The sequence below is a fragment of the Hydra vulgaris genome, chromosome 13 (assembly GCF_038396675.1).
Source record: "Hydra vulgaris chromosome 13, alternate assembly HydraT2T_AEP".
In the NCBI taxonomy this organism is placed as follows: Eukaryota; Metazoa; Cnidaria; class Hydrozoa; order Anthoathecata; family Hydridae; genus Hydra; species Hydra vulgaris.
The window spans coordinates 54,986,770-55,006,829 of NC_088932.1; the positions used below are offsets into that span (position 1 = coordinate 54,986,770).

Below are 20,060 nucleotides of genomic sequence, written 5' to 3' on the forward strand. Positions count from 1 at the left end.
AAAAGATAAAGTCTAATGTTGACATGGAATTAGTGACCTGGGTAACTGATGATATATACATAAACATATATATATACATATATATATATATATATACATATATATATATATATATATATATATATATATATATATATATATATATATATATATATATATATATATATATATATATATATATATATATATATATATATATATATATCATGACATATATATATATATATATATATAATATATATATATATATATATATATATATGTATATATATATATATATATATATGTGTATATATATATATATATATATATATATATATATATATATATATATATATATATATATATATATATATATATATATATATATATCGTGACATATATATATGTAACGGATGCAATCTAGTTTCAACATGCATTGAGCGTAACCTTAGAGTATTAAAATCTAACAAGGCAACAATTTAACTTGTACATTTTCAAAGAACGCAGTGATCTTATACTACAATACAAAACTGCTTATCATTTACAATTATTCACAAATTAGAAGATATAGGTATACAAATATACAAAATATAGAAGAATATAAATAATATAGAAGAAGAATATAGTAATATAAGAAATAATATAGATAGTTATATAGAAGCAAAACAATTTGAAACGTTAAATAATAAAAATTCTGGAAATTCAGTATTTTTAGATGTTTTAAAATTAGGTATAAAAGCAGCTTTTCAAATTCATTACGAACATCCAGGTTTAACAAATAAACCACCATCAAGCGATGGGTTTTACCTTGGAATCATCCTAATTTTATTTATAAGCAAGAAATACCACTAACTAATGTAATTTTAAGTATTGACGATGTAAAGCTTTCAAGCTCAGCTGACCCAAAACTGATAAACGAGATTTAAGCATGTCCTTCATTAATTTCTGATTTGGAAAACCCAGTAGTTTTTATAAATAAAAACTTTCAATTTAAACCCAATTACACAAATATTTTTCAAACATATTATTGGGTTTGAACTGTAGAGTCTGTTGTAAGAGGTTATTAACCAATAATTAGGTTGATGGAGATGGACCTAACACATAAATTTAAGGCACTTAGTTTTGCAATTCGCATGGCTTCTGATGGATGTGGGGTAAGCATGCTTATACTTTACTCTACTGAGAGCTTCATGAGAGCTCTTTATAGATTTTACATTTATTGCACTGTTAGACGAATATTATGGCTCCTTACGGTGCCTATTCCAAGCACAAACGGTTTTAATCCGAGTAATATTTCAGTTGATAATACAATGTTTGAAGCGATAAAAAAATAATTTAATATTGCTAAGGAAATGGGGTTGGAGAGTTTGAAATATCGATACGATACGCACCGAAATGTGCAAGATTCGAAAGCACTTGATTTACATGTAATTAACCTTGCTATGAGTCAAGTTTCTAAAATTACTTATTGTCTTACAAATTTAGGACTTGTTAGCATTTCAGAATCAATTAGGTGTTATGCTGTTTCATTGCTTTCTGCTCAGTTGGCTGCTCTGTCTTCGATTATCGGATCATCAGCCTCTACTCTTGACGCTCCACGCAAGTTTGTTGCTGCATTAGAAAGATACATTACTCGTTCTGCAGACTTTGCGGGAGACATTGCAAGATATTAGCAAATTCTTTAAAACGCAAACAGCTACTTGGACTTTGCATTAGCTCCTTTGCTTTACTTAATTCCAAGCGATCTTGCATTAAAAACGACATCATTAACGGCTTGGGATAATAAACTTTTACAAGCTCCAGAATCAGCATTTGGGCTTACAACAAGCTTAAATGGAGTAAAAACAGAAACAACAAAACCAATAGAAACAACAAAACCAACAGAGCCAATAGAAACAACAAAACCATCAGAAACAACAAAACCAACAGAAACAACAAAACCAACAGAAAAAACTAAACCGAGTGAAAAAAATAATGAATTCCTTGATACAAACAACCATAAAGAGGAGTTAACTGCAGTGGTTATATTTAGAGGTGCACTAGTTGTTTTATATTACGGTATAGAATGTATTATATCTTGAACAAATGTATTTCTTACAAATACAAAATGGCTAAAACTCACACAGTTTATTCAACTGTAACATACACATTATCAATTCCGTAAATCAAATCAATCTATTCAGAAATTGCTCTGAAGCAAATGATTTTGCAAAGCGACCCAGGCTCTCCAAGCATTTTTATTGGTTTTATTGAGTGTGATAAACGAGCTAGCAACACAGCAACATATCAAGGTAATCCAAGAAGAATATTTGAGGTTCAACGCTTTGAAATCGAAGGAACCAGCACTTATCAAGTTTGGGAACCTCAAAATTTAAACTGGCATTCGTTACAACCATTTTAACTTATTGATCAACTTCAATTTAAATTTTATAAACCTGATGGAACACTGATCTCTTTCTCTGAAGCTTGTGTTTGAAATTTGTGAAAAATGTCACTGCGAATTAAAAAATAAAAGCAAGTAATATAATATTAATAATGGAAAAAAGTTAACTAAGACTATACCTAATCCTTACCAACGTAGGAGCTTTGGCTCCTACATTGAAAAGTATCACGCTTCAACCTTTACCTTCGACTTGGCAATTTCAAACAGCTTTGTCATTTGTTCAGAGAGCTAAAGATCTCGGTGACGAATTCCAAAAAAAAACTGTAAAAAAATTTCAAAGCACTTATCTATTGCTGTAGCAAGTTGCGATAAAACAGGTTTATTAATAGGAGTTGTTGGTGGCAGTCTCTTAGGGACATGCGTTGGAGCTCCTGTAGGCATAGGGCTTGCCGGAGCTGGTGCAGGGTGTGGAGATATTTCTGCAAGAGTTTATTTCTAGAGCTTTAAGTGATGGTGAGCTTTCAGTTGAAGAGTTTACAACGCTCGAAGAAAAATTTTGAATATTTTTAGGTTAGTCGTTCAAAAGATTCAAAAAACGGAAGCTGATGAAATTGACAACCGTTCTGAAACACTTCAAGATATCCAAAGATATCTTACTATGAGACGAGCTTAACAAACACTCCAGCAATCTTTTACTGGCGTTTTTATTGACTCGAGAGGCGCTGACATAGGCGCTGGCTCAGACGCTGTTTTTAGAGGAGGCAACTCTTCTTTTTTTTGCATGAAAAAATGTACAACAACAATAGCTCCTACTCCTATAGCACCATCAGTAAAATTTGTATTTTCAAAATCGAAGATGCAAGAGTTTTTATTTTTGTTTTCCTTTTTTGCTAATTTTGTTTTTGATTTTTCTTCTTCCATTTTTAAAATTTTTTTGTTTTGCTTACTAAGTTCAGAGAGCAAACTTTTTGTTTTACTTTACGTTTAGCAGTAGCAACTTGTCCTGCTAGTATTCCTTTTTCAGATTTTATTTTAGTTGCTTCTTCCATTATTACTTATAATACCATTGTTTACTTCCAATTGCTAAGTAATACTTAGTAATAATCAGGATTAGAAGATAATATTGGTAATTAACTTATTGTTTCAAAAATTATCATAAATACATCAAAAATTAATGGTTCTAATGATGTAGTAAGAAATTTGAAATTTATTTCACTTAAAGTTTGATTAGATTTAAGTAATCTCCACAAAACATTTTTTGCTTCCCAAGTAACATACGATTTCATTACATCAAACTCGAGTGAACCTGCAAAAAGTATTTTACTTGGTGATCCTTTAAATGTTACAATATCTGAATTAACTTGTTAACATTCTATAAAAACATTGTTTGTTGTGGTGATGGTGGAGCAGTTTTCCATATTATTTTGTTTATTCCTATTTTTGATCTTTGCCGAGTAAATATAGGATCTACTAGCTTATATGCTACTTCCGACTGACCCATGAATCGGTTATCTGTCAAGTGTACAATGTGTGTTTTACGAAACATTTTTGTGTATAGTATCATTGTTTACTTCCAATTAACCATTGCTAGCTATTTTTTCAGAATTTTTAACAATTTGCTTAGGATTGTTATATATTTCTTGTGGTTTTTGTTTAATAGTTCAATATGGTCGGGTAACGTATCCATGAGTAGCGGTTGATAACATAACAGTAAGAGGTGCAAGACCCATACCAAATCTATGATAAAACTCGCCGGCTAAATTGCATAAAGCTTGCTGAAGCATTGGATTGTTATTAAGATTAGCTTTAAACCTTCATGATCCTCAATTGTGAAAAACTTTTTCACAAGCTTTGTATAGGTTATTGTTGCCATTTTTGAAGCTCCAGTACCCATGCTTTTACCCATCTGCATTGTGTATTTACTATATAGTGAAACTATTTCATCAGCAGTCATATTATTTATATCATGGTAAGTTGGTCTTCTTCCAGGAAGTTTTAAATCGTTTCCTTATGAAACTCATGCTGCTAGCCTTGACCTATACAAACTAACAGTGCTAGTTCAGTTATCTGTTTCAGGTTCAAATGGGCTTTCTTCCTCACCAACTAGTTCTTAAAAATTGACTCCATGATACATTTTTTTATATATAAAAACTACTTTTCTCCAAATAAATTTAATAACAACACCTAAGATAAAAACACCAAGAAAAAATGAATTTATTATTGTTAAAATCATAACAACTCGACTCGCTTACGCGCGTGAGAGAATAAGTGTATTAATGCTGCAGCGTAAGATTTAGAATAAAGATGTTTTTTTATCTCTTCTACTTATAAGTTGACCATTTTCTTCTATAATCATTCTGAAGCTTGACCGATCTTTAAGTGGTAATTTACCAATACAGCTTAGCTGTCTCGGATGACTCGAGGTATCCCTGTATACCTTTGAGCTAAAAGCTTTATGAATGGTTTATGTGGCAATCTGATATAACAAGCTTGCTAGTGGTGACTTTCGCGAATCCATGTCATTTACATAAATAAAATCATTGACAATAAAAATGCATTCATCTCTTAGCATAACTTTACTAATAAGTTCTAAAACACACTGAACGCCACACCATTCGATCCAAAACGGAGGCACGACATGAAACCTTTGGTTGTGAACAACTTTTTCATTATTTTTGTATGTTTCATTGTATTTAATGGTTGGGCATATTAAAAATGTTAAAGCATCTGGCCGTTTTTTCTATATATATATGTGAGACTATTCTCAAAGTGCAAAACCCAAGCCCACCACCTTCTCCTATACCAAACATTTATCAAGCAATGGAGTTTACTGAAAATGTAAGAAGAAATAATTTTGAATTTTTCCGACAGTTCTATATTAACTTTATAGTAACAGAAAAATGGCTCGAGAGCGTTGACTTTTTCAAACCAAGCTGTGGTGTTACCTTTGGCCAATATCTAATCCTTGAAAAAATTCCTGCAGTAACATTTAGCTCTTATTTAGAGCAATGTAAATATTAATATACGAAAATAAAAAAATGTCAACAACATCTGAAACAACAACTACTACGGTTCCCACAACTAGCATTGGAAACCCAGATCCTTTAAACAAGCTGCACTTGTATTATATCACAGCGTTGTTACAGGAGCTGGAACACTAGCAGCCCCCGTTTTCTTTGAAAAGTTAAAGATTGCAAAACGAACTGAACTTGATTTTGAAATGCATGATGTTGGAAAGTTCTTAGTTTTTTTTTGTTTTTGGAGAAGTTCTGAATGGATACCTGTAACAATGACGAAAAGTTCAAAATAATAAATTGAAGAAAAAAATGCATAACGTAAATTAAAAAATGGCTGGGGTTGGTATGGTTATTTTTGGGGCAGTTACAAACGCTGTCACATTCACCGGGTTTGAGCTTAAAGCCCATTCTCTTGAAGTAGATAAAAGCACAAAAATGCTCAAAGAATCTAAAAGACATAACGAAGCTATTGAGCAGTTAGAAAAACTTACAACTGAGTGGAATCAAAAACAAACTGAAGCTATTGATAAAATTAATGCTCGACTCCAAGCTGAAGAATAAAGTTAAGCTCAATTAAACGACTGAAGCAATGATGTTGAAGCAAGCCGTCTCTATCGCAAAATGATTGTTGAAAAAGGTTTAACTGATAATGTCAAACTTCTTAAATTATCTCCACAACCAGAACGAAAAGATTTTTATCAACCAAGCAAAGAACAAAAAAAAAAAGAGTATTTATTTGTCGCAGGATCTGCAGTTATGGGTGGGTTTATAGATTGGTATGTTAAAAAGAAATAAATGTTTTTAAAATAAAATACAAAAAGTTAGCGCTGCGTAACCCGCCCAGATGTTACGTAAAGCTAACAGTTTTTTTAATTTTTTAGTATTTTTCAACATTTTTAAAAATATATATATATTTTTTTATGAACTCAGCTTAGCTTTGCTGGTCAACAGTATAGTTGGATTTATCTAATAGAGCATTGATGCAGCTAGACCACAAATTCCAAAGCTTGAAGCAACAAGAGCATAATCTCTTGCCAAGGCAATGAGCTCTAGAACAACATAGTTAAACTAAGGTTCAGGGAGGTGGAATACCAAAGCAGGGTCAGCGTTTATACCTAGTGCATTTCTATAAAAGACAATTGCATCAGCGATATAAGTTTGATTGCCAGGTTTTCCTACAGCAACAAGAGCTGCATTGATTAGTCCAAGGCGAGTGTTTACTGCTAATTGCCATGCTTGATGATCTTGATCAAATGTTTGCTTAAGACCATCTTTTCTGTCGAACTCAGTTTCGGCTAGATTAGGAAAATGCGTTTGCAAGTTTATTACTGCCTGAGCCATTTTGATATATATATTATTTTCAGATCTTTAATTGAAAGTTTGTTGTATTAATAATAAGATGGGTTTCACTCTTACAAGAGAAAACAATATTATAAGCGTTGGTCCTCGAGAGGATATTTGTTGATTCGCTTGTCAAACAAGAGAGCTCGGAACAGTTAAAATGATGCTCTAAGATTTTCTCCTCGTATGGCATATGAATTTTCTTAGTGAATCAATTAGATTTAACAAGCTTAAAGTTGTAAAGTATCTTTACCATAGCAAACCCTCCAAAATAATAGTTACTTTGCTACATAACGCTGGTCACCCATGAGATAGATATTCATGTCTTGCTGTTAATAATGGTGTTCATGCTGATATAACCGAGTGGGCAACTAAGTATAAATGTCTCTCTGAAATAGAATATCCTGAAATTGTAAGATTACTTATTGAACAAGGGCATCCTTGTAGATAAAAATGAATTATAAAGAAGCTCAAGAAGCTGTAAGAAAAAATAATGTGAGCGCTTTAAAAGCTCATATTATAAAAAGAAATGCGTGGTATAATTAGACAAATATTAGCTCCTGACAAAGATATAACAAACAAATATATCAAAAGATATATTGAATTTGATAAAACATATTTTTCACTGCGAATGTTATAAACTATTCTAAATTCTTTATAGCTTCATAAATTTTTGCTCTTTCCTCAATACGTAATAATTCAGTCATTAAAATAATTTTATTAGAAATGTTAATTATTTCTGAAGTCTATATAACAAGTAACACTTGCAAATCTTGGACGGAGTTGTGATCTTTTTTTACCTCACAACTCGCTAACATACTTTTCAAACTCTTCTTTGCTATTTTTAGCTATCTCAATTAGGTTTTTACTTTTTGTGTTTTTTAACAATTCTTCCATTTTTTATTTTGTAGACACGTCTTTCTAATTATAAATTTATAATGGAGCTTTTTAAGATTTACTATAGTTCAAAAAGGTGTTGGCGCGGTCTTGCTGCAATTAAAAAGCTTGCAGTTGCAGCAAAAGTTTCTGACAAAGAAGTTGGTGAATGGCTTAAAAAGCAAGCAGTATGAAAAATTTATTCATCTGCTCCTACCTATATACCGAGAGCAATGATTAACGAAACTCATTCTAATAAAAGTACGTCAAGCTGATTTGATTTATCTATCTCATGACAAAGTTGGTCAATATACCTATAAATATGCATTAATGGTTGTTTACGTAGCTAGCCGTTATAAAAACGCTGAACCTATTACTAAAAAAACAGCTGCAAATGTTTCAGAAGCTCTTGGAAATATATAAGCGTGGCTCTCTAACTTTGCCTAATCTTATCCAAGTTGCTGGAAGTGAATTTAAAGGAGCTACTACAAAAAAAAAAAAAAGTCTAGATCAGACGAGCTGCTTCTTGAAATCATCGAGAACATTCAACCGTTGAATGTTATAATCGTACACTTGCTGAAAAACTTTTTGGTTGCCAGTATGCTCAAGAGTTGCTAATGACTGAAAGATCAGTTGCATGGGTGAAAGGTTTACCTAATGTTGTAAAATCAATTAATAGGCAAACTACACGCTTACTAAATAAAAAACCAATGGATCCAATAAAAATGGCAAAAACAATTTTAACCCCATCGATACCTGCAGCAAAAAGTGTAAAAGTGCGATTCTTGTATGCTCCAGGTGAGCTAGAAGGGGGCCAAAAAAGGGCTACTGATCCTATTTGGTCTTTAAAGACTTATTTTATTGATTCAGCCTTTTATCATCTTGTTGGTGGACCAAATAGACAATTCGTTTGTGAAGAGTTGCAACTAGTTCCGTCTGGAACCCACTTAACTCCTGATTGAATACTTAAATAAGTTTATGTCCATACGCTAAAGTTGTAATTCCATCTTTAGCAACCCACCGCTTAGTATCAAGAGGGGACAGTGATGTTTTTACTTACTCATATACACCAATTTGGTATCCCTTGTTGTTAATTCTAATATGAGTGTGTTTTAATTCAATTTGCTTGTTAATATATTGTTTATACTGATAGTGCTTGAGATCTTTTTTAACCACAGTTTTGCTGACTCTTTTTGATATTTTCTTGTTTTCTCTACAAGCTTCGAGAACGGAGTACATTTTAGGTCTTAGTCCAACAAATTCTCAAATGAGGCAACCATTAGACTCGTATTTGAATTTGCCGACAACCTTCTTATTAGTCTCGTCAAAACATGGATGGTCTTTTGGATACTCACTAAAATCGTAACAATCTTTATTTTTTTTCGTTTCTTTGTAAATATCGTTACTTTCCACTAGGAACAATAAACTATCAGTATCAATGTAAAGTAATTGTGCTCTTCCGTTATAACAATATAATTTAATCTGGTTATACCAGAAATTTGGCTTTGCAAAACATTTTGAGACCGTAATAATTCCGCCACGCAGTCCTTTTTCAATAAAGTAGTGCATGTCAATATCAGTAAGTAGCTCAAGCTGCACTCCAGTCTTCTTCAACAGCGAATCCCAAGACTTACCTGGAGCGCTAAAATAGTGGGCTGGTTCCAAACCGTAGTAAGTCATACTTGTCATTTTAAACTTTTCAAAAACATTGAAGACGAATGTTATACATTCGTTTTCAAGTAAATGTCATGATAATCGTGGAACGTTTCACAGTTAAAAGCGTTCCAAACATTTTGTGCGAGCTTATAATCTTCAGTCTTAATACCATCTCTTGATAGTTTAAGGGTAGAAACCTTTACGCTTCAGCAGTAATAGCTCAATATCAGTTAAGCCAACTCGAGTTATATTCAAGTCACCTAGTTCAAGATTTTTTGCTAAAGCGTCGAGAGATGAGTTCATAAGCTGTAAGCTATCAATAAATTGCAACTGACCCAAACCAAACGTCATATATTTTTCCATAGTGTTAGGAATATAGCTTATCTTACCATTTTCAGTTTTACCAAGATCCTGCATTATCAGATGAGAATCATAGACACGCAAATTGACCACGGAGACCTTAGTTACACCAGGTCTGATACGAAGCTTAAGATTACATTTATTGTGAGCAGCACCTCGATATTCCCTGTTATATGACAATGATCACAAACCTTATCAGTACCAAGATTTTTATCGCAAATGTAGCAAACTGTTGCTTCCACAATTGAAATTTTGTCAGCATTTGTCTTAAAAAATTTTTCCGGATTTCCAAAAACTGTGTTAATTCTTCCAAACTTTGCAATTAAGCAGGTAGAAATTTTAGCTGGATCGTTTTGTGCTCCTTCCATTGGAATATTTAAACATTCAAAGTTAACATAAATAACGTAAGGCACTCGCATTTGCCGGTGATAGTTTGCAAGTTTACAAATATTTTCTTTTCCTTTTTCAGGCATCATCGTACGTTGAGATTTATCTCCAATCCCTAAACGATCCTCGCAATAAGCTTTCAATAATTCAGCTGTACTGAATACGTGGAGGCACCGACAACAAGGGTGTTTTGCTGCTTTATGTTTGCTATTATAATAAATCATTCCAGCTAAGTTTTTGATCCATACATACCGAAATTTTAAACCTTCTTGAATAAGCAAAAGGTCAATATCAGTCTTATCTTTTTGATCACTAATTTAAAGAGGGCATAACCTGTTATCCTATGCAAAAATGTCAACTAAACGTGTTGGATTTCTACGTTCAAATTTTGCTATATCACTTATTGTTACTGGAGATTCAATTCCTGTAAAATTAAGCTCTCATACTTTGAAGTACGATCCGCATTTTTTTCAGTTAGGTATAATGCGCTAAGGATAGCCCACTCGAAACATTGGTTCTCAGTATTTTTAACATTGATAACACAGCGCTTCGAAATGCAGCTTGGAGTCTTAATATATGATTTACCTTTGGATAGGGTATATTTAGAGAACCCAATTTGGAGTGATTCACAACGCTTCAGTTGCCAACCTGAACCCTCAGAAATAAACTTTTCAAGAATTTCATTAATTTTTGCTGGTGTTGTTTTAAGTAAATCCTTAATATACTTTTTATTAAGAATAGATGCAACATCTGTGGACCATAATATTCTTCTTTACAAACTTAGAAATTATGGTGTCAAAAATAATAATTATAAATGGGTTTTTTCCTATCTTAATAATCGCAAGCAATGTGAATCTGTACTAAACTAGAAAACATTTCTTGCGGAATTCCACAGGGATCTATTCTAGGGCCTTTATTATTTATTATCTATATAAACGATATTCACTTATCTTTTAGTGTATTAAATTGAAATCTTTTCGCTGACGACACTCAGGTTTTTTATACCCACTCAAACATAGAGTTAATCTTTATCACTATAAATCGTGAGCTTGACAACCTCAATGAATGGTTGAAAGCCAACAAACTATCTCTAAATAAAACTAAAAGCAAATATATTCTTTTTTCTAAATCCTCAAAACCTGAAACTTTGCCCCTAAAACTCCGAAATATTTCAATAGAAAAAACTAATTTACAACGGACGTTCTGCATTAAATTTTTAGGCGTTTTACTTGACGAACAAATAAGTTGGGAAGACCACATTAGCTTAATAGAAAATAAAATTTCAAAGAGTATTGGAATTATCTACAAGACAAGACATATGTTGGATAAAAACTGCTTAAAACTTATCTACTTTTCATTTATCCATAGCTATATCAGTTATTGTAGTATTGCGTGAGGCAGCATTTATTTATCAAAATTAAAGCGTATCTTGAATAAACATAACAAGCAAGCTGCCTTATATTAAATGCGAATAAATACACCAGTGCCAATCCACTGCTTAGAAAGCTTGGAGTGCTTAATGTTTATCAATTAAACATTTACAGTATTCTTTTATTCATGTTTAGATTTAAATATCGTATGCTGCCAAATATTTTTGACGACCTTTTTGTTATTATAAATCATAAATATCAAACAAAGCATTCATTGCATAACTATCAGGTACCAAAAACCTTATTAAAACAGTCTTATTTCTCAATAACATACCGAGGGCCACATTTGTGGAACTCATTCTTTCAAAGTTATTTTTAAAAAACAGTTACTTGATTATGACATATCTCAAATTCTATTGTATTTTTAATATCTTCTTTTTTAATTCTTAACTTTTCTTTCGTTTGCTTAAAAGCAAAACATATTTTTTTTTGCTTATTTATCTAAATTTGTATTTATTCCTTTTTTTTATACACATATATTTTTATGTATATAAAATTTTTTTTTTTTATGTATAAAAAAATGTAAAATGTTTATTTAAAAGTATTTATATTATTTTATTAATATTGTAAAACTTTATGATAGATTTATGATAGTGTAAACGATACAACGGGGCTAGATGATAAGTTTTTTGTCTTCTGCCTGCTCCGGTCATATCTTAACTCAAAATGTTTTGTAAATAACTTATGAAAATGACGAAATAAATTAAATATAAAAAAAAAAAATCTGAGCGCAGGTAAACAATTTGTGTTACAATATCACCGTTAGGAGATGTTCTTTCTGGTTCAGCAACTAAAATCAGAGTTACTTTCTCTCCATTAGTATTAACCTTGCTTTCTCTTAACTCTTCAATTTTAGGTTTTATTTTATTTATAAATACAAAGGCTTTAGATTCAAGTCTATGGCCTTTAGACAGTTTAGCTATACAATCCACGAGCTGACTTGTTTGTTTGCTAATTTCAAAATCTGTTAATATTAATTTTAAACCCAAATTCATTACCCAATCGTTTACTTCTTTTAAAAAAAGCTTCAATTTTGGTGGATCTTCAATCTTTAGAGCTGGTTTAGGTGCCTTGGAGCTGGCCGAGGGGCTGATTGAGGGGTTGGCCTTGGGGCTGGTCTCGGAGCTGGCCTCGGAGCTAACTGGGAGGTTGGTTTAAAGAAATCTTTTATGCCCATTTAACCGTTTGATTTCTTTTTTAAAGTTGATTTCTCAACTAGCGCTGCGGTTAATGCGGCAACTTCTTCTTGCCATTAAGCAAGAGTGATTAATTTCTCACGTAAAAGCTTAGATAGCTCGTTTAATGCTAGCTCTTTAAAGTCCGACATCTTTAGAGTATATCAATAACTAACTTTGTTTAATTGTTTTTCTTTTTATAGAGTTACCAATTTTTATTTTTCTCCATTCTCTCTTTTAAGCTGCAAAAGCTCTGTTAACTACTAACTTTTAATACTTCTAACTTTTTTAACTCCATTCTCATACATTAAAACTTATCCGTTTAAATAAACCGTTAGTTTGTGAAACTTTTTTCATTTTAATTGGAACATATTCATAAGCAGCTCCTTCAACAACAAATCTAGTAAAAAATTTTCAAATAATTTTTCGCTTATAGCCACTTAAAGTTTCTACATAATTGTCAAAGTCTTCTCTATTTAACATTTAGCAATGTGATGGTTATGTTTTCCCTTTAATTAAATGTATTTTGCAACTGCTTTGCACCCTTCCTGTTAGCGTTGCTTGACAAGAACGATTAAATGGCTTAGCTATGATGCATATCCATAGAGATTGCATCATAAATGTCGAAAAGATTATTGATAGTTTTGCATCTTCTAAAACTAGAAAGCTCAATTTTATATTGTAGTTTGTTAAATTTATAAAAGTCTTTATTAAAAATTAGAATATACTAAAGATATTATTTTGTCTCAACCATCACATTCACAACTATTTAGCAATATCTAATTATTCTTTTCGTTTTATATTTTGTAAAAGATCCATCTTTTTTGATATATGTAATATACTATAACATACACACGTTTTTTCTCTAATTAAAAATTTCATTATTGTTTTTTTTTTTTTACTCAAGGTCTGAGAATAAATACTCTTCATCTTCTGCTATTTTTTCTACAATAACTGCTTTAGCCTAAAGCGGAAGTAAAGTTCCCATAGAGCTTGTAAAAACTAAATCTAACGGTTGCATTATTCTTGCACTTTATCTCAATAAAACTTCCAATATTTTGATTTGAAATTTAATCTCCGTTCTTTTTTGCTAGTAAAATTTTTTTTATTTAGTGCAAGCATCATAAAGTTTAGTTTTATCCAGGCTAAGTATAATTCTTGTCATTGCGTTTCCCTGATACTCTTTAACCATGTTGACAATTTTAGGATTGGAACAACTATTACTCCTTTTAATAAAAAGTTGTGATCTTATGGGATATATTTTAGTATTTCTTCCGCCATTTGTGTAGTAATAAGTGCATCACCCATTTTCTTAGGATAAGCTTTTTTTTTTTACATTATTATTATTTCTTATCCTTTCTAAATACTACTCCTCACGCTTAAAGCGCTTCTTTGTTTCACTAATAAATGCATCATTCAAAAGAGAAATAGCTAAATAATAGTTACTCATTATATCATTATTACTTTTTTGAATTAAAACCATTGGTTTCTTATTTTATCATCATTTTTACAAATAACACGCCTTATACGAGTCTCATCATACATAGAAATCAAATCTTCTGAAACCCCCCATAGGACCTGTATATGTGAAACTAACCCAAATAAAGTCATTCTTACCTTTTTTAGTATAATTCCATTTATATTTTAAGGCTGGAGCCCACCAGTCCTCTGTATTGTTATTTTTTAGTTCATACAAATGGCTAACAAGGTCTTTTGCGTTAAAAATCATTTTTGTATATCATATAAATTTTTACTCTAATTGAAATAAAATTTTTATCAACCGCCCACCATATATATGGAGAGTTTTAATTCTGTTTAAATTTTGAAGCTCTAGCGTTAAAATTTAAATGGAATTATGTTTAAAAAGGGATTATGCTAAAAAGAATTATGAATGAAAAATGAAAAGAATTATAAAAAATGAAAAGAATTATGCTAAATATTAATATTTACTTGCGTAAAAATAATAGTCATATTTTATATTTATTGATCAGCCCTAAATATTTATTTACGCAAATTTATACTCATTACGCAAAATTATAAATGGCTAAATTTACCGTTACTCATATTAAAGACCTATTAGATATTCATGAGAATACTTAATTGAAAATATTTAACGAGAAGTTTGATAAAATGGAAATTAAGCTATTAAATTCTTCAAGAAGAAAATACAAAACTAAAATAAGGAACTAGTGAACTAAGGAGATCAGCGGAGTTTCTAAGCGAGAAATATGAATCAATTGTTCCAGAACTTTCTGAAATAAAAAAAAGCCAAACTCAACATCAAAACAAAATGATATAACAAATGCCGTTGCCGAAGACAAACTAGCTGAGTTGAAAGACTATAGCAGAAGTAATAACCTAAGGTTTACGGGATTTGAAGAAGACGAAAATGAAACGTTGGAATTAAGCGAGGAAAAGGTTCATAATGTTTTAAAATCAAAACTTGGTTTTAAAGATGATGTTGAAATTGAACGGGCGCACAGGACGGGGGGGGGGGGGAAAGTAGCAATGAAAAACGTACAACAGAACCATAATGGTTAAATTTTTTTCAACTACAAAGACAAAAAAATTGCGTTGGATAACTATGTTCAGTTAAAATTGTGGAACGATCGATTTTACTTAAACGAAGACTACAGCGAAAGAACTTTGGAATTGCAAAAACAGTTATTTAAAGAACAAAGATTTGAGTGCCAAATCTTTTGCTTCTTAAAAAAAACTTTTTAGAAATTCTTTTATCTTAGAGTTATTATTATTTTTAAATACTAAAATGGATTCAAATCACTCTAAGAATTTCGATATTTTTCAATTCAATGGTTTCATACTTAACAAAGAGTCCGATCAAGATCAAAGTTATTTTAGTGAAACAGGTGCTTTACAAAGCAATTGCAGCTATTTTTATAATCAGGAAATAAAAGAACTTCTTGAGCGCGTTAAATTTAATGCAACTTTCGTAAATATAAGAAGTTTAAAAGAAATTTTTTAAAATCTTTGCAATAGTTTTGAGGAAAATCAAACTATTGTTGGAGTAATATGCCTGACTGAAAATGGTGTAGTTCTGATGACTCAAATTTAGATAACAATTTTATATTACCGGGCTATAATTTGATCTCATTAGGGCGAAAAACATATAAACGCGGCGGTGGTTTATTATTTATGTAAAAGTATTATATTAGGCATGACATAGGTATTTCTGACGTCAATAAAGAGGTTTTAACGATTGAAATATTGAACAAAAAAACTAAAAACATTGTGATAAGCTGTTGTTATCGCCTACCCACTGGCGAAATTAAGGGTGGAATGCAAGAAGCGAACTTGCCGCTATTGGTTACAATGTAAAGTTCAAGTTGAACTTTTGACTCAAGTTCGCTTCTCACATACCACCCTAAAACTTTCAGTACATTTTTACATGACGATGTTATAAATAAAAGCAACCATGAAGTTACTTTACATATCAGGTGATCTGAATTTAAATTGCTTTGAGTATCACGTCAAAAAAAACATTAATGGGTTTATAATGGTCTATTTGAAAATGGAGCAGTTCCTTTAATAAACAAACCAACTAGAATTACTCAAACAAGAACTTCCTTAATTAATAACATTATAACCAACAATATTTTTAACAACTCGTTTAAAAAAGGCATTATTAAAAGTGGCATATCTGATCATTTCCCTATTTTCTTTTCAATAGATATTTATCCGAAATTTTTATATAATGAAAAAAAATTATTTAAATAACGAATTTTTCATAATAAAAACCTAGAATCTTTAAAATATCAACTTTCTTAAGTTAATTGCGACATTATTAAATTTTCAGAAGACATTAATTTAATATACAAATCTTTTTTTAAAATCTTTAATGAAATTTATGACATTCATTTCCCTACAGTAAAAATACATTACAAACATAAAAAAATTAAACTGCCATGGATTACTAAGGGTATTCTAAAATCTTCTAAACTTAGGCAAAAACTTTATATTAGATATTTAAAATCAAAAGCAACTGAGAGTAAGACCATTTATAAAAATTACGTAAGACTATTTAAACGCCTAAGGAAAAATTCAAAAACAATATACCACACTAATTTACTTGGAAAATACAAATTAAATTCAAAACGCACTTGGCAACTAAAAAGCAAAATTACTGGTAACGCTAAAAAAATGTCGCAGTATTTGCCCTCAGTTATTAAAGTAGATAATTTTTTTCTTGATAAAAAAACAATTGCTTTCGAATTTACTTCAAAACCTAAAAAACTAATGAAGGCAACGCATGACCCTCTAAACTCGTAGGAATGGGAATGTTATTATAAACTGTTTTGACGTTTTAAAAGACATACTTTTCCAAATCTTTAAATGCTCTATTTAACAGGGAGTTTTTCTTGATGATTTAAAAACAGCAAAAATTATTCCTATATTTAAAGAAGGAGAAAAAACTAATGTAAAATACTACCGTCCAATTTCTATCCTCTCTATTTTTTTTTAAATTTTAGAAAGAATTTTGTACAACAGAATATACAATCACCTTTTATCAAACAAATTACTATATAACATGCAATATGGATTTAAAAAAAAAATAATTCAACAGAGCATGCTATTATTTAGCTTACGATAAGTAAATTGGACTCACTTAACAATTGAACCCGTCATTTCGAAAAGGGCACAACTCCATTTATTCAAACTTTTCAGGATCAACAAAAATAAGTTTTTTAGAGAAAAAGTCTATGGTGCTAAAGAAACTAAATATATGAGTAGATAAAAAAAAAGCATACAAAATTTTTCAGAGTTTTATTTATTATAAAAAACCAACATATAATACATATATCTTTAATTTAAATTTATGGACTTATGCCTTTTTCAAAACGAACACTTTGTTATATATAAAAATCACAAGATTATCAAGATAGTAATGATTTATTATTACATTAAAACAATTATTGTTAGTTAATCATCACTTATTTCCTGGAATTCATTGTTTGTCGAAGTTGTTGGCCATGCAAAAAGCTCTGTATAGAAGTTTTTATACTCTTCTATTGAATATGGAATATATTTTTCTATTTTTTCAAATCTGATATTTTTTTCATTGATTGGCAATTTTCCAGCATATGCAGGAGTACTACTTAATGGTAAGGTCGGTCTTGTACCCATCCTTTGTAATAGCTGGAAATTATAACTGACTAAGGAATCTATGGATTCACGTGTTATCACTAAACCTGGTGTGGTCTTAGAGAACGTGACACTTTTGAAATACCAAATGTTACTTTTTTGTCCTTGGCTACTCCTCTTCCATAGGAATCTACAGATAACACAACTTTCTTATAATAATTTGGCCACCATTTTTTTACATCAATAATATCTTCAGTTTTAGGCCTTCTAATTTCAAATTTTTCATTTGCCGCAGCTATAAGATTTTCATACTCTGTTGGTGTGTAAATCTGGTCATTTTTTCGAATGTCACTTTGCTGTTCCAAACATTCTATCGTTTGGCAAGAATGAGTGACCTCTTTTTGGTATGTAATATTGTATCTCATTTATATTGCTGCCTAGTTCAGCTACCAGTGATAAAAGTATGTAAATCATTGCATGATTTCTATTTTGGCCTGCACAACCATCAGAAAATAGGTGCAGTTCTTTGGCTTCGTTGACAATGTTTTTTTAATATAATCCAGCACAAAGGTAATAAAATAGTGATTTACCAGTTTTAAAATCGTATATGCAAAACTCATACAGCCATAGTTGACGTAGGTAAAATATTTCCTGGACAGGGATATGTGGAAATGGCAAATTTTGCATAAAATGAAATGCAATCCCATACACATTTGGATTATTTTTGCACTTAGTTTCAACTTCCTGTATTTTTTTGTAAAATTTGTTTGCTTGTCTTTTGTGGATCTCAATATTTGCTTGATAGATTCTTTTTGCATTGTCATTAAGGTGTGGGTTTTTTAGTTTAATTTTTAACTCTTCACACAGTCCAAAAACATCAACTTGCTTTGTACCAAAGGATAAACTAAAATTTTCTTGGAAATATTTAAGGTAAAACTTATATTTAACAGGATGATCTGGATATTTTTGTTCGTATAATGTGTGCATAATTTTCACATTGAGTTTTTCATTCAAATAATAAGATGATGCATCTTTACTATAGTAGTGCACATATTTAATAGGAAAGGATTCGATATGCTCACATACTTTTGTTAATGTATCACCAGGTAATGCTTTGCATCATGATCCCTGGGATTTACCTCTGTGATCCATAGGCTGCTCTTTTTTTTTTAAGCAAATGCATAAACGTCTAACTTGTTTCATAGAAATTCCATGCATACTGCAAAAAGCTTTCTTGCATACTTTTTTTCTCACACCTTCAATGTTAGTGTGATAAATAAAGGAAAATTCTTTTTTCTTAGGTTTTTCAGATCTAAACCGTCTTCTCTCTATTTCTTTCTTTTCAATCAATGACTGCAAGTACGTGTCTAGGGCATTTTTACTATCAAATTTATTAACAAACTGAATTGTACTTTTCATAACATCTTCAGATACAAGCTCCATACATTTTGAACTACATCTGTAAAAAAAGAAAATTATTGAGGTAATATTACAATAATTAAATATCAAGATGTTTTACCTCCAATCATTGGTGGTAAAACATGAGTAAATAAACAAAAATTTGAGAACAAATACAGTATATATTATATATTATAGAACAAAAAACTAACCTGCAAGAAGCACCCGTCTGTCTTGGTGCCACATCATTTCCTTTGTGGTTTTTATAAGCTTCTCCTGCAATTTTGGCTTTTTTTATTTTTTCATGTTTGTAATTTTCACTATTCCTTATACCGGACACTCTTTTTCTAGATGTATATGCATTTTCAGCAAGCTCACGATTTTCCATTTTTGTAACAAATAAAGTGAGATTACGTCACTTCATCGCGCTTCGTTTCACTTGAAAAAGACATAAGTCCGGAACTTGTGCCATTTTTGATCAGACTTTAATTTTCATTTTCATTTAAAGTTGACTTGTGGTATATGAAAATGTGCCTCCTTAGAAGAAAATATGTAAAACACTTTAATAAAAAAAATGGCATTAAAAAGTGAAATTTGAAAAAAGTGTGACTTGTGCCCTTTTCGAAATGACGGGTTCAATTCTAAATTCACATTGGGAATATTTATTGATTTAGCGAAAGCGTTTGTTACAATTGATCATAAAATTCCAGCTAAAAAGTTAAAATTTTATGTTTTAACAGGCAATATTTTAAAATGTTTAAAAAAGTTATTTAACTAATCGTAAACAATATGTTTACGCCGATGAAACATTTTCATCAAATATGTTAAATACTACATATGGAAATCCTCAAGGATCCATATTAGGACCTTATTTATATTAATGATCTATACAAAGCCTCGGATTAAACAACAATTATGTTTGCTGATGATACTAATTTATTTATGTCACACAAAA

At 30.6% G+C, this 20,060-nt stretch overlaps 1 protein-coding gene across 1 annotated transcript; it reads right to left on the reverse strand.

Moving 5' to 3' along the window:
* Positions 1 to 18,392: 18,392 nt before the first annotated feature.
* LOC136090189 (uncharacterized) lies at positions 18,393 to 19,509 on the reverse strand. Its single transcript, XM_065816382.1, has 2 exons — positions 19,318 to 19,509; positions 18,393 to 19,166 (listed from the first exon to the last, which is right to left on the reverse strand). The coding sequence occupies exons 1-2, from the start codon at positions 19,491 to 19,493 to the stop codon at positions 18,827 to 18,829; spliced, it is 516 nt and encodes a 171-aa protein (XP_065672454.1). The 5' UTR covers positions 19,494 to 19,509; the 3' UTR covers positions 18,393 to 18,826.
* Between the last annotated feature and the right edge of the window lie 551 nt (positions 19,510 to 20,060).

Coding starts and splice junctions, on each gene's coding strand:
- LOC136090189 (XM_065816382.1), bottom strand. CDS start 19,493: ATGGAAAATCGTGAGCTTGCTGAAAATGCATATACATCTAGAAAAAGA. Junction 19,167..19,317: donor CAGACGGGTGCTTCTTGCAG/GTTAGTTTTTTG, acceptor CTTTTTTTACAG/ATGTAGTTCAAAATGTATGG.